The 27,907-nt window shown below is 44.2% G+C and overlaps 1 protein-coding gene across 4 annotated transcripts; it reads right to left on the bottom strand.

Annotated features, from left to right (window-relative positions):
* Window positions 1-27,907, bottom strand: LOC142677653 (uncharacterized). Of its 4 annotated transcripts, none has more exons than XM_075847270.1 (8): window positions 27,789-27,907; window positions 27,661-27,707; window positions 11,759-11,913; window positions 6,720-6,899; window positions 6,514-6,637; window positions 6,295-6,392; window positions 5,472-5,520; window positions 4-1,068 (listed from the first exon to the last, which is right to left on the bottom strand). In XM_075847270.1, exons 3-8 carry the CDS (start codon window positions 11,879-11,881, stop codon window positions 104-106), a joined length of 1,539 nt encoding a protein of 512 aa, XP_075703385.1. In that variant the 5' UTR covers window positions 11,882-11,913; window positions 27,661-27,707; window positions 27,789-27,907; the 3' UTR covers window positions 4-103. The 4 variants fall into 4 exon arrangements, with proteins under 4 accessions (XP_075703386.1, XP_075703385.1, XP_075703384.1 ...); XM_075847269.1 differs by having other exon boundaries at window positions 27,661-27,719; window positions 27,833-27,895; XM_075847268.1 differs by having other exon boundaries at window positions 11,759-11,910; window positions 27,661-27,907.

The following is a 27,907-nucleotide window of genomic DNA, read 5'->3' on the forward strand; positions in this document are numbered from 1 at the left end:
CTGGTTTATACATTAAAATGTTGTATGTTTTTATTCTGTACAAGATTGTTATATATTTTTGTTATGTACTGCAGATAAAAATTACAAAAAAAAAAAACGAGCATTAAAGTGGCTTCTTCCCTGAGTGATTTCTGTGATGTTTAACAAGACTCGATTTCTGGCGAAAACATTTTCCACATTCAGAACATGAGAATGGCTTCTCTCCTGTGTGAGTTCTTAAATGATCCTTCAGTTTAGCTTTAGTAATAAAACATTTCCCACATTCTGAACATGAATACGGCTTTTCTCCTGTGTGAATTCTCTGATGTTTAACTAGATATGATTTCTTGCTAAAACATTTCCCACATTCTAAGCAAGAAAATGGCTTCTCTCCTGTGTGACTTCTTAGATGTTCCACAAAACTTGATTTATGGGTAAAACACTTCCCACATTCAGGACATGAAAATGGCTTCTCCTCAGTGTGAGTTCTCAGATGTTCAACAAGAGATAATTTATGGGTAAAACACTTCCCACATTCTGAACATGAATATGGTTTCAACCCTGTGTGAATTTTCTGATGTTTAACAAAATCAGATTTCTGACGAAAACATTTCCCACATTCTGAACATGAAAATGGCTTCTCCCCAGTGTGACTTCTTAGATGCTCCACAAGTCTTGATTTATGGATAAAACACCTCTTACATTCTGAACATGAATATGGCTTCTCTCCTGTATGAATTCTCAGATGTTCAACAAGAGCTGATTTATCTGTAAAACATTTTCCACATTCCAAACATGAATACGGTTTCTCTCCTGTGTGAATTCTCTGATGTCTTTCCAAAGAATCTTTACGCATAAAGCATTTTCCACATTCCAAACATGAATATGGCTTCTCCCCTGTGTGAGTTCTTCGATGTCTGACAATATCTGATTTATGCATAAAACATTTCCCACATTCTGAACATGAAAATGGTTTCTCCCCTGTGCAATCTCTCTGCAATCCCTCAAGATGATGTTTAAGCTTAAACCACTTCCCACATTGAGGACATGAAAATGGGGTTACTCCTGACTGTATAGTCCAGTCTTTACCTTAAAAAAAAAAAAAAAAACATTATTCCCAAACAAAATAATTGATATTTTATCATTTCTATGTGAAAAATCTATACAGTGAGCAAAACATGTATCTACATACAGTCAACAAATCCAGATTAGAGGTTCTCCTTTTCAAAGTTACACACAAAATTACTAACCCCTTGGTATCGCAGCAATTTACTGTTTTATTTCCTCCCCACCTTCCAAAAGTTATAACTTTTTTCATTTCCTGTCAACATAGCCCGACCAGCACTTGTCTTTTGCAGTACAGGTTGTATTTTTTAATGGCACCATTTAATGTACCATATAATGTGCTAGGAAACTGCAAGGATTTTTTTTTGTGGGGTGGAATGGGGAAAAAAAATGATTCCTCCATTGTTTTTGTTTTTAAGTCATTTACCATGCGGTCAAAATGACAGGTCTACGAGTCAATAAGATTTTGGTAGTGCCAAATTGATATTGTTTTCTATATGATGTTCTACTTTCATTTTTTTTTGGGGGGGGGGGGCAAGCTGTAGTTTTTATTGGTACCATTTTGGGTAACATGCGACTTTTTGATCACATTTTATTTGGGAGGTAGGGTGACCACAAAAAAGCAATTCTGCCATGAATTTTTAAAAAAATGTTTTAATAGTATGATTTTATAATAGTGTGGAATTTTACAGACACGGCGATACAAATTAGATTTTTTTATTTCTTACATTACTTTGGGGGGGGGGGGGGGGAGTGGGAAAAAGGTGATTTTTGAACCTTTAATATTTTTTAATTTCTTTGTATATTAAAAAACTTTAGCAGTTTTCTACATTATTTTGTGAAGTCTTCCTAAGAGACTTAACCTGTTCCCGACCGCTGGCTGTGTATTTACAGCCGGCAGTCGGGGTCCTTAAAACCCACGCCATAGACTATATACAGCGCGGGTTTTAGCTTGCTGCTCGAGCGATCGGGCAGCTGAATGTCGGGTCTCCGGCAGTCACTGACTGCCGGGGACCCTGAGGAGAAGATAGAAGCAGCTTTCGCAATGAGCACTGTGTATATGAATAGAGGCAGTGATAATGAACACAGCCAGTGACTGATCACATGATCACCGGGATGCCGTTTGTGGCAGACTGCTGGTGGGTCTAACTAGCCCTATTAGTGGCAATAATAACTATGAGAGGGCTGATTTCCCCTGTAACTGGGACTGCTGTGCAGCCCCAGTTATAGTGGAAAAACATGGTGCAAAAGAAAGAAAGAAAGAAAGAAAGAAAGAAAGAAAAAAAAAAAAAAAAAAAAAAAAGGTATTTTCTGACCATAGTAATAAAAAAATAAAAGTAAAGTGCAAAAACAAATTAATAATAATACACATAAAATACCCACCCCAGAAAAACTTTGCCCCCGCCAATCATTGTCGTAACGCTAGACCTGAGCCAATTACCCTAAAATAGACATGTAATATATTAAAATTTACAGTAGGCAATGACTATCACAAATAAAAAGGTATTTTTTTAGGGTAAACCTGGAGAGAGAGTTAAAAAACACACAGTGCCAACATGGTGCAGGTCACATTTGGTAAAGGTAGAGCAAGACAATGTGAATTGATAACTGCTCACTTATTGGAGTTGTGCTGCAACAAGCACAACAATGGTACAGATGTAAAGGATGAAGCTGCAGCTGGGTTAGAAGAACCGGCCTCCTGAATAGGGGAACCGCTGGGTGTATATATATATATATATATATATATATATATGCAAAAAAATGGAGCTTCAAAAAAATAGCGCTGCTAACATCCAATAGAAGAGAGTCCAGTAGTTCAAAACAAGACTACATTTATTAGAACAAACAAAAAATGGACTACGCGTTTCTACGCCGAACCGGCATCTTCATCAGGTCAAATACTTATATGTTTGTACTAATAAATGTAGTCTTGTTTTGAACTACTGGATTCTCCTCTATTGGATGTTAGCAGCGCTATTGTTTGAAGCTCCATTTTTTGCATATATATATTTTAGGGTAAAACTATGTTATTACCAGAAAAAATAGCTAAAAAGTAAAAAACCTTATTTGTTTTACTATTATTTTCAAACTTTAAGCCTAAAAATTCTAAAATTGCAAAAAGGATGTGTATAAAAATGATAAAAAAAAAAAACAAAAAAACCTGCATTGTCTACGGAAAAAACAAAGCAAAAATCACGTTGCTAGCCCAACATATTAAAAAGTTATAGCCATTTAACTAATGAGTGTAAAAAGAGCTAAACGGTGTCTGGTCCTGAAGGATCAAAATAGCGCGGTCCTGAACTGGTTAAACAAGCGTACAATACACTGCAATACCTATGTATTGCAACGTTTATCAGATCCTATTAAGCCTCTGACCGGATTTAATCAGCGACAACCCCTTTCAGATTGGAACTGCACCCAGAACTCCTGGCAAACTGCTGGGTTTGGAGGGCGAAGTAGCAGCCGGCCAGACTACCCTTCCTCGACCACTGCCGGAGAGTTAACGTAAGTATTACATGACAACCATTCAGTATAATGTAGTGACAGACATGCGGACTTCAGCGGTCTGTCACTTAATTTTTTTAGTGAAGCAATTTCTGAGAACTTACATGCAGAGGGGAGTCCAGCATATTCATGAGCTGCTGCTAGCTCCGCCCACTCTCCCCTAGCCACGCCCAGACAGATTTCTTCCTATGCACCATATGATTTTTTTTACATAATAAAATAATCTGTAATGGTTTAGATTTTTTTTTTTACATTTTCAATATTTGAACTGTTTCTATTATTAATCTCAGTTTCACTATGGGACTTGACTATGTGATTCCTTGATAATACACTGCAACACTACAGTAATGCAGTATATTATGCCTTTGGCAGGGCCTAATAGGCATACACATATGACGTTTATTAGGCCCCTGTCTGCCACGGAAACCTATTGGCCCCCCGCAATCAAATCGATGGAGCGCCGATAGGGGTGACAGAGGGAGCCCCCTGAGTCTGCCTAACTGGTTAGCTGATACAGTTGCTGTTCACTGCAGGATCTGTAGGGTTAAATGGCTGGAATCAGAGTTACCACCAATCCGGGCCATAAGAGTATAAACTGTAATGTACAGCCGAAATCCGCTGCAGATGGTACGAGCACAGCTCCTGTGCTAGCACCATACCCGTGCTGTACGTGTAGCGTACTTTGTGGGAACTACCATGTAAATGGACCCAATCTGCGCATGTAACATTGATGGTCACCCTGTGTTTTATCACTGAGCCAGTTACCTCTTTCCATATATATTTTCCCCCAGCTGCAGCATTCTCTTTTTATGTATCAACCTTTTATGTCGCACTGTATCAAACGCCCTGTCCAGATACACAACAACATGCCCCGGTCTAGTCCAGATACACAACATGACCCGGTCCAGTCCAGATACAAAACAACATGCCCCGGTCCAGTCCAGATACAAAACAACATGCCCCGGTCCAGTCCAGATACAAAACAACATGCCCCGGTCCAGTCCAGATACACAACAACATGCCCCGGTCCAGTCCAGATACACAACAACATGACCCGGTCCAGTCCAGATACACAACAACATGCCCCGGTCCAGTCCAGATACACAACAACATGACCCGGTCCAGTCTAGATACACAACATGCCCAGGTCCAATCCAGATGCACAACATGTCCAGGTCCAGTCCAGATACACAACATGCCCAGGTCCAGTCCAGATACACAACATCCATATCCTTACCCAGGTCCAGTCTATATATTCAACATCTACAGTCTTAGGCCCATGCACACAATCGTAGATTTCGTTCTTCATTACGGACCCATTAATTTCTATGGCCAACGGACACCTACCTGTATATTTATGGGAAGGTGTCCATGCCGTAGAAAGCCTCTGTAAAAGATAGGACATGTCCTATTTTTTGCTTTTTATCGACCGTGCTCCCATACTTTATATGGGAGCACAGACTGCAAATGCAGATGGCTGTCCGCGGCCGGCCGTGCTCGTATTCACGGACCATGATTACGGGCACGGTTGTGTGAATGAGGCCTTACCCAGGTTCAGTCTAGAAACACAACATCCACAGTCTTACCCCAGTTCGGTCCAGATACACAACATACAGGACCTTAACCAGGTCCAGTCTAGATACACAACATCCACTGCCTTAACCAGGTCTAGTCTAAATACACAACATACCAAGGTCCAGTCCAGATACACAACATGGTTTTGAAAAAATATCAAATAATTTTCCTCTGAGCCTTACAGTAAAATAACGCGCTGATACCAACTGATTCAAGTGACTGGACAAGGACTTCAGAAACAGACATGCCATATATTCTCCTCTATTGGAAATCAGGACATTTTCGGTAAAGTCAGTCCTGAATTTATAAAGGTAGAATCAATCACAAGATTTATGAAAGGCTCTTACCTATCACTGACACTGATATGGGTCCACTTGTTGTTCCACGATATCTTTCCTGCAAGGATCCCATAGAACATGAGGAAAAAGAAAAAAGAACCCTAGTTTATCCTATGTCAAAAACCCCTGGAAGGCATGAACCAACCTGCCCTATATTTTACATAGCAACTTAAGAGTTTTCCCATCTTAGACATATCCACAGGATGTGGGTGTTAGGCACTCTCGTACTGGACGGCTGCATGTAGCAGACAGCCGTAGGCCTCTCACGCAGTGGACGGCTGTGTTCATTAACACCAGTTCTTAGATTATTAAGCAACAACACAGCTTTTACAGTAAAGAAACATTTTATGGCCGCTGTGGATATAACCTGCTTTCCTCCAGCCAGAGATTGGTGACCTTACTGTGAAAAGCTACTTTCAGTATATCTTATGTTTATTATACAGTTTTAACATGTCTTACTTAGATGTCTCTGGTGCCCAGAACTTACTGTATATTCTAGATGAGGCTGCAATGTTTTGCAAAGCAGCAAGATAATGTCATGAAAATGAGTCAACTCTTTTAATACATGACAGTTTTCGGTTAGCCTTAGAAGCAGCTGAATGGCATTGTGCTGTACACTAGAAAAACTTTACATTTATTCACATTGAATATTTATTTCCAAGTAATGTCCAAACTGGTGGAAGTTCAGCACAATCTTTTATGAAAACCAGAAACCATTTGCAGCCACCAACTCACAGATGAAATCGAGCATATCCTGCATTGCTGCTGACAAGTCTAATAGAAAGCTTCATTACATCAGTGGAGGATTTTCAGAAATTTCAGCTTGACCTACCTGATAATCCAGGGGGACATTTCGCTTTTCCGCAGGACAATCCTGGGGATATAGAGGACTGGGACATCTCTCTAGTAGATTTCTCGGACTGAACCAATCTATAGGAAATAAACACAGTGACTGAATACATTGTTTATATATGGTGATTAGATGATGGGTGAATCTAGGTGATCCTCAAACTGGGTCTTTCTACCATAACCAAAGAAGGTCTCCTCTTACCGGGTGATGTGAGGGGCTGGTAGTCCTCCATCATGACCTCCTCGTACAGATCCTTGTGTTCTTCTACATACTCCCACTCCTCCATGGAGAAATAGACCGCGACGTCCTGACACCTTATAGGAACCTGACACACACAATGATAGTCATTACCCAGACTCCTCCAGTGATCCTACGGTATAATTTCCCAGCATTCCCAGCAGCATCACCTCTCCAGTCAGCAGCTCCGCCATCTTGTGGAGAAGTTCTAGGATCTTCTGCTTATTGTTCCTCTCATGTATCCGGGAGTGAGGAGCGAGCTCTATGATGGGGCTCTGGCTCCATCCTCCTGACTCATGACTGCTGGGGGCCACACAGTCCCCCGATGTCTTCTTCACTATTGTGTAGTCCTGTGTATGGAGAGAGAGACACTTAGGGAAAACATTCCCATAAATCTAGTACAGATAACTTATATTATTACACTCAAGAAGGACATCCAGGACCCGTTTATACTCTATTAGTGAATTATGCATGGCAACTTCCTCAGGCAGAGAATTCCATAGTGTGACTGCTCTTACAGTAGAGGCTCCATAGTGTGACTGCTCTTACAGTAGAGGCTCCCTAGTGTGACAGCTCTTACAATAGAGGTTCCATAATGTGACCGCTCTTACAGTAGAGGCTCCATAGTGTGACGGCTCTTACAGTAGAGGCTCCATAGTGTGACCGCTCTACTGTAAGAGCAGTCACACTATGGAACCTCTACTGTAAGAGCGGTCACACTATGGAGCCTCTACTGTAAGAGGCTCCATAGTGTGACTGCTCTTACAGTAGAGGTTCCATAGTGTGACCGCTCTTACAGTAGAGGTTCCATAGTGTGACCGATCTTACAGTAGAGGCTCCATAGTGTGACCGCTCTTACAGTAGAGGCTCCATAGTGTGACCGCTCTTACAGTAGAGGTTCCATAGTGTGACCGCTCTTACAGTAGAGGTTCCATAGTGTGACCGCTCTTACAGTAGAGGTTCCATAGTGTGACTGTTCTTACAGTAGAGGTTCCATATTGTGACTGTTCTTACAGTAGAGGCTCCATAGTGTGACCGCTCTTACAGTAGAGGTTCCATAGTGTGACCGCTCTTACAGTAGAGGCTCCATAGTGTGACCGCTCTTACAGTAGAGGCTCCATAGTGTGACCGCTCTTACAGTAGAGGTTCCATAGTGTGACCGCTCTTACAGTAGAGGTTCCATAGTGTGACCGATCTTACAGTAGGTTTCATAGTGTGACCGATCTTACAGTAGAGGGTCCATAGTGTGACTGATCTTACAGTAGAGGTTCCATAGTGTGACTGATCTTACAGTAGAGGTTCCATAGTGTGACCGCTCTTACAGTAGAGGTTCCATAGTGTGACCGCTCTTACAGTAGGGGTTCCATAGTGTGACCGATCTTACAGTAGGTTCCATAGTGTGACTGATCTTACAGTAGAGGTTCCATAGTGTGACTGATCTTACAGTAGAGGTTCCATAGTGTGACTGATCTTACAGTAGAGGTTCCATAGTGTGACCGCTCTTACAGTAGAGGTTCCATAGTGTGACCGCTCTTACAGTAGGGGTTCCATAGTGTGACCGCTCTTACAGTAGAGGCTCCATAGTGTGACCGATCTTACAGTAGAGGGTCTATAGTGTGACCGCTCTTACAGTAGAGGTTCCATAGTGTGACCGCTCTTACAGTAGAGGCTCCATAGTGTGACCGATCTTACAGTAGAGGGTCTATAGTGTGACCGCTCTTACAGTAGAGGGTCTATAGTGTGACCGATCTTACAGTAGAGGTTCCATAGTGTGACTGCTCTTACAGTAGAGGCTCCATAGTGTGACTGCTCTTACAGTACAGGCTCCATAGTGTGACTGCTCTTACAGTACAGGCTCCATAGTGTGACTGCTCTTACAGTACAGGCTCCATAGTGTGACTGCTGTTACAGTAGAGGTTCCATAGTGTGACTGATCTTACAGTAGAGGTTCCATAGTGTGACTGCTCTTACAGTAGAGGCTCCATAGTGTGACTGATCTTACAGTAGAGGCTCCATAGTGTGACTGCTCTTACAGTAGAGGTTCCATAGTGTGACTGATCTTACAGTAGAGGTCCCATAGTGTGACTGATCTTACAGTAGAGGTCCCATAGTGTGACTGCTCTTACAGTAGAGGTTATATAGTGTGACTGCTCTTACAGTAAAGAATTCCTTTCTATGTTGGTGTAGAAAGCTGGATTACTGGGGTTAGTCTGAAGACCTCGCCTACAAGAAGACATTGATAAAATAGAACAAGTCCTAGGATTGATTCAGTGGCGTTTCTGGGGTGTTTAAATATCAAGGGCACAAGCGCAAAAGGCATATGCCCCCCCAAATAACAAAATAAGAAATCTGTATTGCAGACAGTACAGCTCTAAGACAACTTGTATAACATAATGACTTGGCTCCACCGTCTCAGCAGTCCACGAAATATTACTTTATAATAAAAATCAGCACTGTGGGAATCTCTATCCATAAATGCATCAGCCCTGCCCTAAACAAGAAGGTCCCCAATAAAAAGCAATATGATAGCACATCTCTAAATAATTCATACACTTACCTAATAATACCACTATACAAGGACCAAATAAGACCCTCACACAAAAACCACATATCTACCACCCACAGAGACCAATATAACCAAAAATACCACCATACAGTTCCCACTCGGGGGTCACAATCAGGACTGCACTGGTACACAGGATACCTAGCCTGCTTTTGCTATTTTCTAAGTACATCATCTTTTTATAACCTTTGCTATCCAGGTGGGCGGCAGGATTGTTATGTGTGGCATTTACAGTAGAAGTTTATCTTCATTTGCCTCGGATAGCTTCACGGACAGCTTGACGGTGTTCTCGGAAGCGTGTGGTCCTCGGGTTCTCTCCCCTGCGCGGCTCTCAAACGTCCTTTGGTTGCCTGGACGAGTCCCGCTCTGGCCGGCTTCTCACTTCTATTTGTTTCCTATCTCTGCAGTGTTCTCCGGCACGATCTCTCCACGCTACTACGCTGACAAGACGGACGCATGTATCTATTCAAATATGTAGATGTCATTCATTTTAATTTGTGTGTGTGTATATATCTCCATCTACACCTTCCTCCTTTTTAAACAATTATCTACATTACATCATATTATATTTATTATACGTATATTATGCTGGGAGCTCGCTCTGCTGGTTGATTTCATCACTGCACACTTTCATGTGGTATTCTAGGTTTGTGTCCTCTGTTCACATTAGTTCTTAACCCGATCTGTCATCCTCCTCCATTTGACCTCATGTGGGGTCATGAGGGCGTTTGGCGTTTTTTTTTTTTTACACTTTTGTACCTGCTATATAAGTGTGTTACTTTAGAACGCTGTTTTACTCGCCAGAGAAAAATGCTAGTCCAGCATCGAAACACGTAGCCACAACAAAAGTCATCTTGCCATATTATATGCTATATTAAATACGACCACTATTGCGGGCTTCTGTTTCAGCAGAGCTTTCAGAGGTTCCTCTTGTTTCTCCTTCGCTTTAGCTGGTTTACCACCCGTCGGAGTCGAGCTGCAGCTGATGTACAGTTTTTCATACACACCCCAGGGTTGTGCCTGTTTTCACAACCCACTCAGGTGAGCACTTTTCCAACACAATATTTCACCACTTTGTGAATAGATGACCTGCAGGCGCTGTATCATTTCTCCTCTTCAGGTTTTTCTACTCTGGTTCTCTGCAGAATATAATCACAATACAGTGCCCATACAGAGGTCACATATCCGGACTACACTGGTGCTCTGCAGAGTATCACCACCAAGTAATAGTGCCCCTATTGGTATCACACACAGTAATGCACCCTTTGTGCCCCGTACAGTAAAATTGCCCCAAACAGTTATACTATCCCCTAATAGTGCCCTGTATAGCATTAGCACACCATGAGGTAATACTGCCCCCTAAACAGCTAAAGTGCACCCCACCCAGTAATAGTTACCCCCTTTGTAATGTACGCAGTAATAGAGTCCCCACAAAATAATAGTGCTCACCTTTGGTCACATGCAGTAATAGCACCCATTTGTGGTCCATACACTTTACTTCCCTCTTTATGTGGCACACAATAACAGTGCCCCCACACAGTGACGACGGCCTGGCCCACCAGAGGACCAGTGGATCCTCCAGTGGGCCAAGACACGGAGCTGCATCTGTCTGGCCGTGGAGTAGAGCGCCATTGGCTGCCTGCCCTGCTGCTTACTCTAACTTTTGTAGGCCACAGGCTGAAAGAGTAGTAGATGTTTGGAACAGCCTTTCAGCCGATGTGGTTGGAAAATCAACAGTGAGTGTAAATCTGCCTGGTATCATCCGATATCTATACTAAGAGAAACTTAAAAAGGCAATAACATAAGCGCCGACAAGATGCACCACTTGTGGAAAGCCGTCATTTTCTATGTGATTCTCCTGGTTCCTGCCGTCATCTTCTATGTTTCTATATAGAGGTCAGACTAGTGGTAGAAATCCCCGTCTCCAGGACAGACTCCGGCCATGTGATTCTCCTCCTGCCGTCATCTTCTATGTTTCTATATAGAGGTCAGACTAGTGGTAGAAATATTTGTCTCCAGGACAGACTCCGGCCATGTGATTCTCCTGGTTCCTGTGGTCTTTCTCCTCCTGGTTACAAAGTGACTACTTACTAATCTCGATTTAAGAGTGTTCAGACCACACTAGGTTTTCGTATGGGTGAATGCATAGGGGCCCAACCCGTACAATATGAAAAAAGGTACCATGCACACCAGTAGTAGTTATACAAAGGTTGATTTTAATAGTTTCGCCAGTATCAGTGCCAAGTTTCGGTTATATCCTTGACCTTCATCAGGCCCTGTAGTATCCTGGGTCCTGCGAAATGGCGGCTGACCGCTAAGCGTCATTTTGCAGAACCCAGGATACTACAGGGCCTGATGAAGGTCAAGGATCTGACCGAAACATTGCACTGATACTGGCGAAACTATTAAAATCAACCTTTGTATAACTACTACTGGTGTGCATGGTACCTTTTTTCATACTTCCTATTCTCATTACTCTACATTACCATCACCATGACACATAACGGACCATATTGCGGGCTGACCTTCACTTCTTCCCGTTACTTGGAGGGTCTCGTAGATGGTATACAGGACACTGGCTTCTTCCTCCTTCGTGTGACTTGTTACATAATAGAATAAAGAACATAGAAATATAGAAACGTTTACCTCTCCGCTCAGCAGGTAGATGATCTCCAGGGTGAAGTTTAATATTCTTGTGGTCACCTCATTGCTGTCCTTGTCCATCATTGGTGGGTCATTCAGGAGAAGGAACGTTCTGGATGAGAACATGGATCCTCTGGAGGTTGTAGTACTGCAGGCTGCTATATGAGAAGAGGAGAGAATCATACAGGGGACGACATCATGTGTGAAATACAGAACATCACTTATTGAGAGAAACCGGTCCACCGAGCCTCCACCACAAGGAATAAAGGAGCATTAACAACACCAACATTTATACACAGGATATATCATAAATGTCTGATACATGCAGGTCACACACCTATAAGAACAGGCTTCTTCCGACCTACCTGATGAGGAAATAGCTGAGCAGACAATAAAAGCCTGACATGACTGATACCAGGGAGGAGCTGCGGGTCATGCCGGGGAGGAGCTGCGGGTCATGCCGGGGAGGAGCTGCAGGGCACACTATTTTTCTGTCACCTCAGAATATATGCTACATACTATGTAATCAGTGTTTGACATGAGCTTTGTGCATCAAGAGGTTCTACAGTAGCTTAGGCTTGGATTTCACTTAAAGCGGCTCTGTCACCACATTATAAGTGGCCTATATTGTACATGATGTGATCAACGCTGTAATGTAGATAACAGTGGTCCTAGTAATAAAGAGGCTCTGTCACCACATTATAAGTGGCCTTTTTTATTTTTTTTAAAGTATGTATTTTTATTTTCCAACAATTACAGACAAATAAACGAATATTCAAAAATTCAACAGCATGTCCCAAGGCAATAACATCTCTGAACACTGATATCAATATGTTGCAGAAAATATATCCTACAAGTCATATAAATTATTACAGAGGATCCTCGTTAGAACGGTACGAGAGATTTTACCCCAAAAAAAAAAAAAAGGAGTATCAATGTTCATAGGAGATGTAACACAGAAAGGAGAGCATAAAGAAAAGGGAAGGGAAGGATAGAAGAGGGAGGGGGGGGGGGGGGAAGAGGATGGACACGTGTATCCCCCAGCAGTACCACAATTCCACATTGATGTGCCAGGATTCATAGCCTGATTGGTGTCACACCAGACAACGGTTGCTCCAGGTACCAGGTTGTGGAGCCAAAACATGCAATCAGCTTTTGTTTAATTTGAAGTGGTAGGAGAGGTATGAAATTCTCCTACAACTTAAAAATCCCTCAGTTTTGTGCTCTTTCCGGAGGGAGGTTTCCACCCAATCCATGCGGAATAGATAAGATAGTTTCTCCAGGAAGATACCATGTGTGTGTGTGGGGGGGGGGTGTGTTAGCTATCCAGACCTGGAGAATCTCCTTCCTAGCAGCCACAGAGACAGAGTACAGCAGGTTTTTCTGATGGTTCGGGATATAGAGCATGGAAGGTGGCAGGATCCCAAAGAGACCCCACTTCTGGGTTGAGGGGCATTGTATGGACAGGGTGTTTGACACAAAACATTGAAACTTTCGCCAAAACTCACCAATAGTTGGGCATGAGCAGAGGCAATGTAACAGGTCTGCCTGCGGCGCTCCACACTTCAAACACGAATGGTCACAGGAGTTACCCATGAGGAAGCCCCTGTAAGGGGACACATAAGCCCTATGTGCTATTGTAAAAGACATCTCCCAGTACATGGCTGACGGGAGGTATTTGGCGGCAGTGGTTACAGATGACTGGATATCGTAATGAGTGATGTCATCTAAGTGGTCACCCCAGTACCCCCGATCGTGATTTAGCGTAGTCCAGTGGCTGTCTTAAAACATTATACTATGTAGTGATTAGTCTCTTTCTGCATTGATGAGATGGAGTTAAGTGACAGAAGAAGTCATCCCAGTCTTGATCTTGTAAATGTCTAATGACCTTATGAGCATAGCTACAGGCCAGCATGTAGTAAAAGGGGTGTTGGCCCAAAAAATCTAATTGAATACGTAGTTCATTAAATGAATAGGGACGGCGAGTGAGCAGGTTAATTATCTGACTAATACAAGTCAACCCCCTCTGAGCCCATCCACGAATGACCACATGGGGATTGGCGCTTTGGAAGTCAGAGTTATGGGTCCGGGGAAGGAGTAGGGAGAATCTAGGGTTTAATCCTAAGTGTTGTCTGACCTTGGTCCACATCTTCCATGCGGACATGATTAGGGGATTAGCCCGTTGATCAGGCGATAGAGCCGAGTAGGGAGTGTGTAGAAGGCAAGTTAAGGAAATGGGTCTGGAAAATTGTAGGTCTAATGTCAAATCAGTAAAGCAGGAGCTGCCGGTTATCCAATCCCCAATCACTCGCAGTTGAGCTGCCATGTTGTATAAATGAATCTGGGGAAAGTTAACCCCTCCATGTTCACGACGTTGTTGCAGTATCCATAGACTCACTCTTGGTCTCCTCTGGTTCCAAATGAACCCTCGGAAGAGAGCATTCAGCCGCCTAACGTCCACTGTTCTCAGGTACATAGGCAAAGACTGTAGTAAGTATAACAATTTAGGGAAGACAACCATTTTTAATAGATTGGCCCTACCCAAAAATGATAAAGTAAAGTGCCTCCAAGCCACAAGCTGAGATTCCAAACAGGCTACATAGGAATTAAGGTTTCGTTGATATAAACGTGATGGTTGTCTCGTGATGCGCACCCCCAAATAGGGAATGTAGTCAGAGTTCCATTTAAATGCATGCTTCGAAGACCAGAGTGGCCTGGAGGGACCCTTGAGAATTAGGGCTTCTGATTTTTGTATATTAATTTTAAAACCTGACAAGGCGCCATAAAACCAGATATCCTGGAGGATTGGTTGTAGCGTAGAGGCAGGGTTGGATATGAACAGCAAAATATCAGCTGCAAATGCCGATAGTTTAATTTGAGAGCCTCCAATTTGTATACCCTGAAAACATGCTAGGGACTGAAAGTGACGGAGAAGGGGATCTAGGGACAGGTTAAAAAGTAACTGTGAGAGAGGGCACCCCTGACGCGTGCCCCTGAAAATAGGGATAGAAGGCGAGTTAAGCCCATTAATAGTAAGGGAGGTGACAGAGCAGGCAGGTGAGCGTGAGAGGAAGGTTAGAAAACGATCCCCGAAGTCCCGGGACTGTAACACCGCTGTGAGAAATGGCCATGAAACTGAGTCAAACGCCTTTTCCGCGTCAAGTCCCAGCAGCATGGTCACTGGGGAGGAGGGGCCTAGTCCCAGCAGCATGGTCACTGGGGAGGAGGGGCCTAGTCCCAGCAGCATGGTCACTGGGAAGGAGGGGTCCAGGGCAGACACCGTGGCTACTACACCCTGGCAAATACCTTTAGTGGAATGTCTATTCCTCAAGAAACCCAACTAGGTTGGGGCAATGATCGGGCCTAGCATGGTTTGGAGGCGGTCAGCCAAGATCTTTGTTACGAGCTTATAGTCTTGGTTTCAAAGGGAGATCGGGTGATAAGAGGAAAGGAGAGTTAGGTCCCCATCAGGTTTGGGAAGCAATATGGTCCTGGACTCATGAAAGGCAGGCATGTCGGTCTCCCCACTAAATATGGCTTGTAAGGTCCTCGTTAATGTCGGTACAATATCAGGCAATAGTTTAGAATATTCCGCCGATAGACCGTCAGGACCCGGTGCTTTATTATTGGGTAGGTTAGAAATTGTTAAAGCTCCGCCTCCGTGATATCCGTATTTAACACCGTTCTATTCTCTTCAGTCAGTTTGGGCAGATGAAGCCTGGATAGGAATGATTTAGTTTCCTCCTGATCATATGTCGTCGTTGGATAGAAATCCGTAAAATAATTCACGAACTCCCGTCAGATGAGATCAGAGTCCAGAATCTCAGAGCGAGACACGGGATCCACTAATCTCACAATGTTGTGATTCGAGCGCTTAGCCCTGTGAATCTTTGCCAACAGAGAGCCGATACGGTTACCCCATGTAAAATATCTGTTACTGGTCATATCCACGCCCCATCCAGCCTTACCCTGTATATAAGTCTCCAGCAGAGAGCCGATACGGTTACCCCATGTAAAATATCTGTAACTGGTCATATCCACGCCCCATCTAGCCTGACCCTGTATATAAGTTTCCAGCAGAGAGCCGATACGGTTATCCCATGTAAAATATCTGTTGCTGGTCATATCCACGCCCCATCCAGCCTGACCATGTAGGTCGGTCTCCAGTAGAGACTTAGTTGACAGATATGCTGTTTTAGCCTCAGGAGTACAGGATTCCACCAGTAATTTACGAGCCTTGATAAGGTCTGTACTTAAGGAGTGAAATTCCCGTCGTTTAAAATTAACATAAGAAATAATGTGTCCTCTCATTACCGCCTTAGATGTGGACCAAAAAAGAGCCGTATCATCCAGGTGGGCAATATTGTCATCTACATAATGAGACCAGTGGACAGTCAGGTATTTGCGGAAATCCTCAGAGGTCAACAGATAGGAAGGGAACCGCCAATTACGACTATAGGACTTTGGAGCGCCCGTGGTAAATTCCATGCATACCGGAGCGTGATCTGATATACATATGGGCGTCAGGTCTACTGAAGTGAGTGATGGAAAAAGGGAATCCGGCACAAGAAAGTAATCAATGCGGGAGTGAGTGTTGTGAACATGCGAGAAGTACGTGTATTCTCGTGAGGAGGTGCGGGTTACACGCCAGGGATCACACAAGGATAGGTGTTCCATGAGTGTAAGGAGTACCGAGGCCCCCGCGCGGTCCTGTGTGGTCAGCCTGGACCGGTATATACACAGCGACCTCTCTGTCCAGACTTCTCCTCACCCCTCATATATCATTATATACACAGCGACCTCTGTCCAGACTTCTCCTCACCTCTCATATATCATTATATACACAGCGACCCCTCTGTCCAGACTTCTCCTCACCTCTCATATATCATTATATACACGGCGACCTCTCTGTCCAGACTTCTCCTCACCCCTCATATATCATTATATACACGGCGACCTCTCTGTCCAGACTTCTCCTCACCCCTCATATATCATTATATACACAGCGACCTCTCTGTCCAGACTTCTCCTCACCTCTCATATATCATTATATACACGGCGACCTCTCTGTCCAGACTTCTCCTCACCCCTCATATATCATTATATACACGGCGACCTCTCTGTCCAGACTTCTCCTCACCTCTCATATATCATTATATACACGGCGACCTCTCTGTCCAGACTTCTCCTCACCTCTCATATATCATTATATACACGGCGACCTCTGTCCAGACTTCTCCTCACCCCTCATATATCATTATATACACGGCGACCTCTCTGTCCAGACTTCTCCTCACCTCTCATATATCATTATATACACGGCGACCTCTCTGTCCAGACTTCTCCTCACCCCTCATATATCATTATATACACGGCGACCTCTCTGTCCAGACTTCTCCTCACCTCTCATATATCATTATATACACGGCGACCTCTCTGTCCAGACTTCTCCTCACCTCTCATATATCATTATATACACAGCGACCTCTCTGTCCAGACTTCTCCTCACCTCTCATATATCATTATATACACGGCGACCTCTCTGTCCAGACTTCTCCTCACCCCTCATATATCATTATATACACGGCGACCTCTCTGTCCAGACTTCTCCTCACCTCTCATATATCATTATATACACGGCGACCTCTCTGTCCAGACTTCTCCTCACCTCTCATATATCATTATATACACGGCGACCTCTGTCCAGACTTCTCCTCACCCCTCATATATCATTATATACACAGCGACCTCTCTGTCCAGACTTCTCCTCACCTCTCATATATCATTATATACACAGCGACCCCTCTGTCCAGACTTCTCCTCACCCCTCATATATCATTATATACACAGCGACCTCTCTGTCCAGACTTCTCCTCACCCCTCATATATCATTATATACACGGCGACCTCTCTGTCCAGACTTCTCCTCACCTCTCATATATCATTATATACACGGCGACCCCTCTGTCCAGACTTCTCCTCACCTCTCATATATCATTATATACACAGCGACCTCTCTGTCCAGACTTCTCCTCACCTCTCATATATCATTATATACACGGCGGCCTCTCTGTCCAGACTTCTCCTCACCCCTCATATATCATTATATACACGGCGACCCCTCTGTCCAGACTTCTCCTCACCTCTCATATATCATTATATACACAGCGACCTCTCTGTCCAGACTTCTCCTCACCTCTCATATATCATTATATACACAGCGACCTCTCTGTCCAGACTTCTCCTCACCTCTCATATATCATTATATACACAGCGACCCCTCTGTCCAGACTTCTCCTCACCCCTCATATATCATTATATACACGGCGACCCCTCTGTCCAGACTTCTCCTCACCTCTCATATATCATTATATACACAGCGACCCCTCTGTCCAGACTTCTCCTCACCCCTGATATATCATTATATACACAGCGACCTCTCTGTCCAGACTTCTCCTCACCCCTCATATATCATTATATACACAGCGACCTCTCTGTCCAGACTTCTCCTCACCCCTCATATATCATTATATACACAGCGACCTCTCTGTCCAGACTTCTCCTCACCCCTCATATATCATTATATACACAGCGACCTCTCTGTCCAGACTTCTCCTCACCTCTCATATATCATTATATACACGGCGGCCTCTCTGTCCAGACTTCTCCTCACCCCTCATATATCATTATATACACAGCGACCTCTCTGTCCAGACTTCTCCTCACCCCTCATATATCATTATATACACAGCGACCCCTCTGTCCAGACTTCTCCTCACCTCTCATATATCATTATATACACAGCGACCTCTCTGTCCAGACTTCTCCTCACCTCTCATATATCATTATATACACAGCGACCTCTCTGTCCAGACTTCTCCTCACCCCTCATATATCATTATATACACAGCGACCCCTCTGTCCAGACTTCTCCTCACCTCTCATATATCATTATATACACAGCGACCCCTCTGTCCAGACTTCTCCTCACCCCTCATATATCATTATATACACAGCGACCTCTCTGTCCAGACTTCTCCTCACCCCTCATATATCATTATATACACGGCGACCTCTCTGTCCAGACTTCTCCTCACCCCTCATATATCATTATATACACGGCGACCTCTCTGTCCAGACTTCTCCTCACCCCTCATATATCATTATATACACAGCGACCCCTCTGTCCAGACTTCTCCTCACCCCTCATATATCATTATATACACAGCGACCTCTCTGTCCAGACTTCTCCTCACCTCTCATATATCATTATATACACAGCGACCTCTCTGTCCAGACTTCTCCTCACCTCTCATATATCATTATATACACAGCGACCTCTCTGTCCAGACTTCTCCTCACCTCTCATATATCATTATATACACAGCGACCTCTCTGTCCAGACTTCTCCTCACCTCTCATATATCATTATATACACAGCGACCTCTCTGTCCAGACTTCTCCTCACCTCTCATATATCATTATATACACAGCGACCTCTCTGTCCAGACTTCTCCTCACCTCTCATATATCATTATATACACGGCGACCTCTCTGTCCAGACTTCTCCTCACCTCTCATATATCATTATATACACAGCGACCCCTCTGTCCAGACTTCTCCTCACCTCTCATATATCATTATATACACAGCGACCTCTCTGTCCAGACTTCTCCTCACCTCTCATATATCATTATATACACAGCGACCCCTCTGTCCAGACTTCTCCTCACCTCTCATATATCATTATATACACGGCGACCTCTCTGTCCAGACTTCTCCTCACCTCTCATATATCATTATATACACAGCGACCCCTCTGTCCAGACTTCTCCTCACCCCTCATATATCATTATATACACAGCGACCTCTCTGTCCAGACTCCTCCTCACCTCTCATATATCATTATATACACGGCGACCTCTCTGTCCAGACTTCTCCTCACCTCTCATATATCATTATATACACGGCGACCTCTCTGTCCAGACTTCTCCTCACCTCTCATATATCATTATATACACAGCGACCTCTGTCCAGACTTCTCCTCACCCCTCATATATCATTATATACACAGCGACCTCTCTGTCCAGACTTCTCCTCACCTCTCATATATCATTATATACACAGCGACCTCTCTGTCTAGACTTCTCCTCACCTCTCATATATCATTATATACACAGCGACCCCTCTGTCCAGACTTCTCCTCACCCCTCATATATCATTATATACACAGCGACCTCTCTGTCCAGACTCCTCCTCACCTCTCATATATCATTATATACACAGCGACCTCTCTGTCCAGACTTCTCCTCACCTCTCATATATCATTATATACACAGCGACCTCTCTGTCCAGACTTCTCCTCACCACTCATATATCATTATATACACAGCGACCTCTCTGTCCAGACTTCTCCTCACCCCTCATATATCATTATATACACGGCGGCCTCTCTGTCCAGACTTCTCCTCACCCCTCATATATCATTATATACACAGCGACCCCTCTGTCCAGACTTCTCCTCACCTCTCATATATCATTATATACACAGCGACCTCTCTGTCCAGACTTCTCCTCACCCCTCATATATCATTATATACACAGCGACCTCTCTGTCCAGACTTCTCCTCACCCCTCATATATCATTATATACACAGCGACCTCTCTGTCCAGACTTCTCCTCACCCCTCATATATCATTATATACACAGCGACCTCTCTGTCCAGACTTCTCCTCACCCCTCATATATCATTATATACACGGCGACCCCTCTGTCCAGACTTCTCCTCACCTCTCATATATCATTATATACACAGCGACCCCTCTGTCCAGACTTCTCCTCACCCCTCATATATCATTATATACACAGCGACCCCTCTGTCCAGACTTCTCCTCACCTCTCACATATCATTATATACACAGCGACCTCTCTGTCCAGACTTCTCCTCACCCCTCATATATCATTATATACACAGCGACCTCTCTGTCCAGACTTCTCCTCACCCCTCATATATCATTACATACACGGCGACCTCTCTGTCCAGACTTCTCCTCACCCCTGATATATCATTATATACACAGCGACCTCTCTGTCCAGACTTCTCCTCACCCCTCATATATCATTACATACACGGCGACCTCTCTGTCCAGACTTCTCCTCACCTCTCATATATCATTATATACACAGCGACCTCTCTGTCCAGACTTCTCCTCACCCCTCATATATCATTACATACACGGCGACCTCTCTGTCCAGACTTCTCCTCACCTCTCATATATCATTATATACACAGCGACCTCTCTGTCCAGACTTCTCCTCACCTCTCATATATCATTATATACACAGCGACCTCTCTGTCCAGACTTCTCCTCACCTCTCATATATCATTATATACACAGCGACCTCTCTGTCCAGACTTCTCCTCACCTCTCATATATCATTATATACACAGCGACCCCTCTGTCCAGACTTCTCCTCACCTCTCATATATCATTATATACACGGCGACCTCTCTGTCCAGACTTCTCCTCACCCCTCATATATCATTATATACACGGCGACCTCTCTGTCCAGACTTCTCCTCACCTCTCATATATCATTATATACACAGCGACCTCTCTGTCCAGACTTCTCCTCACCTCTCATATATCATTATATACACAGCGACCCCTCTGTCCAGACTTCTCCTCACCTCTCATATATCATTATATACACGGCGACCTCTCTGTCCAGACTTCTCCTCACCTCTCATATATCATTATATACACAGCGACCCCTCTGTCCAGACTTCTCCTCACCCCTCATATATCATTATATACACGGCGACCTCTCTGTCCAGACTTCTCCTCACCTCTCATATATCATTATATACACGGCGACCTCTCTGTCCAGACTTCTCCTCACCTCTCATATATCATTATATACACGGCGACCCCTCTGTCCAGACTTCTCCTCACCTCTCATATATCATTATATACACAGCGACCTCTCTGTCCAGACTTCTCCTCACCTCTCATATATCATTATATACACAGCGACCCCTCTGTCCAGACTTCTCCTCACCCCTCATATATCATTATATACACAGCGACCCCTCTGTCCAGACTTCTCCTCACCCCTCATATATCATTATATACACAGCGACCCCTCTGTCCAGACTTCTCCTCACCTCTCACATATCATTATATACACAGCGACCCCTCTGTCCAGACTTCTCCTCACCTCTCATATATCATTATATACACAGCGACCTCTCTGTCCAGACTTCTCCTCACCTCTCATATATCATTATATACACAGCGACCTCTCTGTCCAGACTTCTCCTCACCTCTCATATATCATTATATACACAGCGACCTCTCTGTCCAGACTTCTCCTCACCTCTCATATATCATTATATACACAGCGACCTCTCTGTCCAGACTTCTCCTCACCTCTCATATATCATTATATACACAGCGACCCCTCTGTCCAGACTTCTCCTCACCTCTCATATATCATTATATACACAGCGACCCCTCTGTCCAGACTTCTCCTCACCTCTCATATATCATTATATACACAGCGACCCCTCTGTCCAGACTTCTCCTCACCCCTCATATATCATTATATACACGGCGACCTCTCTGTCCAGACTTCTCCTCACCTCTCATATATCATTATATACACGGCGACCTCTCTGTCCAGACTTCTCCTCACCTCTCATATATCATTATATACACAGCGACCCCTCTGTCCAGACTTCTCCTCACCCCTCATATATCATTATATACACAGCGACCCCTCTGTCCAGACTTCTCCTCACCTCTCACATATCATTATATACACAGCGACCTCTCTGTCCAGACTTCTCCTCACCTCTCATATATCATTATATACACAGCGACCTCTCTGTCCAGACTTCTCCTCACCTCTCATATATCATTATATACACAGCGACCTCTCTGTCCAGACTTCTCCTCACCTCTCATATATCATTATATACACAGCGACCCCTCTGTCCAGACTTCTCCTCACCTCTCATATATCATTATATACACAGCGACCCCTCTGTCCAGACTTCTCCTCACCCCTCATATATCATTATATACACGGCGACCTCTCTGTCCAGACTTCTCCTCACCTCTCATATATCATTATATACACAGCGACCTCTCTGTCCAGACTTCTCCTCACCTCTCATATATCATTATATACACAGCGACCTCTCTGTCCAGACTTCTCCTCACCTCTCATATATCATTATATACACAGCGACCTCTCTGTCCAGACTTCTCCTCACCTCTCATATATCATTATATACACAGCGACCCCTCTGTCCAGACTTCTCCTCACCTCTCATATATCATTATATACACAGCGACCCCTCTGTCCAGACTTCTCCTCACCTCTCATATATCATTATATACACAGCGACCCCTCTGTCCAGACTTCTCCTCACCCCTCATATATCATTATATACACGGCGACCTCTCTGTCCAGACTTCTCCTCACCTCTCATATATCATTATATACACGGCGACCTCTCTGTCCAGACTTCTCCTCACCTCTCATATATCATTATATACACAGCGACCCCTCTGTCCAGACTTCTCCTCACCCCTCATATATCATTATATACACAGCGACCCCTCTGTCCAGACTTCTCCTCACCTCTCACATATCATTATATACACAGCGACCTCTCTGTCCAGACTTCTCCTCACCTCTCATATATCATTATATACACAGCGACCTCTCTGTCCAGACTTCTCCTCACCTCTCATATATCATTATATACACAGCGACCCCTCTGTCCAGACTTCTCCTCACCCCTCATATATCATTATATACACGGCGACCTCTCTGTCCAGACTTCTCCTCACCTCTCATATATCATTATATACACGGCGACCTCTCTGTCCAGACTTCTCCTCACCTCTCATATATCATTATATACACAGCGACCTCTCTGTCCAGACTTCTCCTCACCTCTCATATATCATTATATACACAGCGACCTCTCTGTCCAGACTTCTCCTCACCTCTCATATATCATTATATACACAGCGACCTCTCTGTCCAGACTTCTCCTCACCCCTCATATATCATTATATACACAGCGACCTCTCTGTCCAGACTTCTCCTCACCCCTCATATATCATTATATACACAGCGACCTCTCTGTCCAGACTTCTCCTCACCCCTCATATATCATTATATACACGGCGACCTCTCTGTCCAGACTTCTCCTCACCCCTCATATATCATTATATACACAGCGACCCCTCTGTCCAGACTTCTCCTCACCCCTCATATATCATTATATACACGGCGACCTCTCTGTCCAGACTTCTCCTCACCTCTCATATATCATTATATACACGGCGACCTCTCTGTCCAGACTTCTCCTCACCCCTCATATATCATTATATACACAGCGACCTCTCTGTCCAGACTTCTCCTCACCTCTCATATATCATTATATACACGGCGACCTCTCTGTCCAGACTTCTCCTCACCCCTCATATATCATTATATACACAGCGACCTCTCTGTCCAGACTTCTCCTCACCTCTCATATATCATTATATACACGGCGACCCCTCTGTCCAGACTTCTCCTCACCTCTCATATATCATTATATACACAGCGACCTCTCTGTCCAGACTTCTCCTCACCCCTCATATATCATTATATACACAGCGACCTCTCTGTCCAGACTTCTCCTCACCTCTCATATATCATTATATACACGGCGACCCCTCTGTCCAGACTTCTCCTCACCTCTCATATATCATTATATACACAGCGACCTCTCTGTCCAGACTTCTCCTCACCCCTCATATATCATTATATACACAGCGACCTCTCTGTCCAGACTTCTCCTCACCTCTCATATATCATTATATACACAGCGACCTCTCTGTCCAGACTTCTCCTCACCCCTCATATATCATTATATACACAGCGACCCCTCTGTCCAGACTTCTCCTCACCCCTCATATATCATTATATACACAGCGACCCCTCTGTCCAGACTTCTCCTCACCTCTCATATATCATTATATACACAGCGACCTCTCTGTCCAGACTTCTCCTCACCTCTCATATATCATTATATACACAGCGACCTCTGTCCAGACTTCTCCTCACCTCTCATATATCATTATATACACAGCGACCCCTCTGTCCAGACTTCTCCTCACCCCTCATATATCATTATATACACAGCGACCCCTCTGTCCAGACTTCTCCTCACCCCTCATATATCATTATATACACGGCGACCCCTCTGTCCAGACTTCTCCTCACCTCTCATATATCATTATATACGCAGCGACCTCTCTGTCTAGACTTCTCCTCACCCCTCATATATCATTATATACACAGCGACCTCTCTGTCCAGACTTCTCCTCACCCCTCATATATCATTATATACACAGCGACCCCTCTGTCCAGACTTCTCCTCACCCCTCATATATCATTATATACACGGCGACCTCTCTGTCCAGACTTCTCCTCACCTCTCATATATCATTATATACACAGCGACCCCTCTGTCCAGACTTCTCCTCACCTCTCATATATCATTATATACACAGCGACCCCTCTGTCCAGACTTCTCCTCACCCCTCATATATCATTATATACACAGCGACCCCTCTGTCCAGACTTCTCCTCACCCCTCATATATCATTATATACACGGCGACCCCTCTGTCCAGACTTCTCCTCACCCCTCATATATCATTATATACACAGCGACCTCTCTGTCCAGACTTCTCCTCACCCCTCATATATCATTATATACACAGCGACCCCTCTGTCCAGACTTCTCCTCACCTCTCATATATCATTATATACACAGCGACCTCTCTGTCCAGACTTCTCCTCACCTCTCATATATCATTATATACACGGCGACCCCTCTGTCCAGACTTCTCCTCACCTCTCATATATCATTATATACACAGCGACCTCTCTGTCCAGACTTCTCCTCACCCCTCATATATCATTATATACACAGCGACCTCTCTGTCCAGACTTCTCCTCACCCCTCATATATCATTATATACACGGCGACCTCTCTGTCCAGACTTCTCCTCACCTCTCATATATCATTATATACACAGCGACCCCTCTGTCCAGACTTCTCCTCACCCCTCATATATCATTATATACACAGCGACCCCTCTGTCCAGACTTCTCCTCACCTCTCATATATCATTATATACACAGCGACCCCTCTGTCCAGACTTCTCCTCACCTCTCATATATCATTATATACACAGCGACCCCTCTGTCCAGACTTCTCCTCACCTCTCATATATCATTATATACACAGCGACCCCTCTGTCCAGACTTCTCCTCACCTCTCATATATCATTATATACACAGCGACCTCTCTGTCCAGACTTCTCCTCACCTCTCATATATCATTATATACACAGCGACCCCTCTGTCCAGACTTCTCCTCACCCCTCATATATCATTATATACACAGCGACCTCTCTGTCCAGACTTCTCCTCACCCCTCATATATCATTATATACACAGCGACCTCTCTGTCCAGACTTCTCCTCACCCCTCATATATCATTATATACACGGCGACCCCTCTGTCCAGACTTCTCCTCACCCCTCATATATCATTATATACACAGCGACCCCTCTGTCCAGACTTCTCCTCACCCCTCATATATCATTATATACACAGCGACCCCTCTGTCCAGACTTCTCCTCACCTCTCATATATCATTATATACACAGCGACCTCTCTGTCCAGACTTCTCCTCACCTCTCATATATCATTATATACACAGCGACCCCTCTGTCCAGACTTCTCCTCACCCCTCATATATCATTATATACACGGCGACCTCTCTGTCCAGACTTCTCCTCACCCCTCATATATCATTATATACACGGCGACCCCTCTGTCCAGACTTCTCCTCACCTCTCATATATCATTATATACACGGCGACCCCTCTGTCCAGACTTCTCCTCACCTCTCATATATCATTATATCCACAGCGACCTCTCTGTCCAGACTTCTCCTCACCCCTCATATATCATTATATACACAGCGACCCCTCTGTCCAGACTTCTCCTCACCTCTCATATATCATTATATACACAGCGACCTCTCTGTCCAGACTTCTCCTCACCTCTCATATATCATTATATACACAGCGACCCCTCTGTCCAGACTTCTCCTCACCCCTCATATATCATTATATACACGGCGACCTCTCTGTCCAGACTTCTCCTCACCCCTCATATATCATTATATACACGGCGACCCCTCTGTCCAGACTTCTCCTCACCTCTCATATATCATTATATACACAGCGACCCCTCTGTCCAGACTTCTCCTCACCCCTCATATATCATTATATACACAGCGACCTCTCTGTCCAGACTTCTCCTCACCCCTCATATATCATTATATACACAGCGACCTCTCTGTCCAGACTTCTCCTCACCTCTCATATATCATTATATACACAGCGACCCCTCTGTCCAGACTTCTCCTCACCCCTCATATATCATTATATACACAGCGACCTCTCTGTCTAGACTTCTCCTCACCCCTCATATATCATTATATACACGGCGACCCCTCTGTCCAGACTTCTCCTCACCTCTCATATCATTATATACACAGCGACCTCTCTGTCCAGACTTCTCCTCACCCCTCATATATCATTATATACACAGCGACCTCTCTGTCCAGACTTCTCCTCACCTCTCATATATCATTATATACACGGCGACCTCTCTGTCCAGACTTCTCTCATATAATCATCGGGTCGGTGACATCTTCTGTGCTTAGGTTATCAGTGCTGGCAGTCACGTATAATATTATTTGCTGTCACATACTTCTGTATATAGTTCCTTAAGATCCCCTCAAACATTTTTACCTTAGACTGAGGTCACACCACGCGTCTTCTTACTTCTTATACGTTTCCTGCAAATTTTCCTTAAATAATGTAAGACCGGAGAGAATGCAGCTTAGTAGCAGGTAATGTACAAGTATATATATATATACCCTCCGTATACACCGCTCTGAATGACGGGAAATCCTCTACTGACTGATAACAGAGAGAACAGCAGCGACCACCAGTCATACACCGACCAGGACCTGTTGTGTATCTGTAATATACTATA

The sequence above is a fragment of the Rhinoderma darwinii genome (assembly GCF_050947455.1).
Source record: "Rhinoderma darwinii isolate aRhiDar2 chromosome 2 unlocalized genomic scaffold, aRhiDar2.hap1 SUPER_2_unloc_42, whole genome shotgun sequence".
In the NCBI taxonomy this organism is placed as follows: domain Eukaryota; kingdom Metazoa; phylum Chordata; class Amphibia; order Anura; family Rhinodermatidae; genus Rhinoderma; species Rhinoderma darwinii.

Excerpts from the sequence above, each read along its gene's own strand:
- LOC142677653 (XM_075847270.1), bottom strand. The coding sequence starts at position 11,881 with ATGTTCTCATCCAGAACGTTCCTTCTCCTGAATGACCCACCAATGATG. Across the intron at positions 6,900-11,758 it reads TCTACCTGCTGAGCGGAGAG|GACTACACAATAGTGAAGAA; the intron begins GTAAACGTTTCT and ends CTCCATACACAG. Across the intron at positions 6,393-6,513 it reads CCAGCCCCTCACATCACCCG|ATTGGTTCAGTCCGAGAAAT; the intron begins GTAAGAGGAGAC and ends TATTTCCTATAG.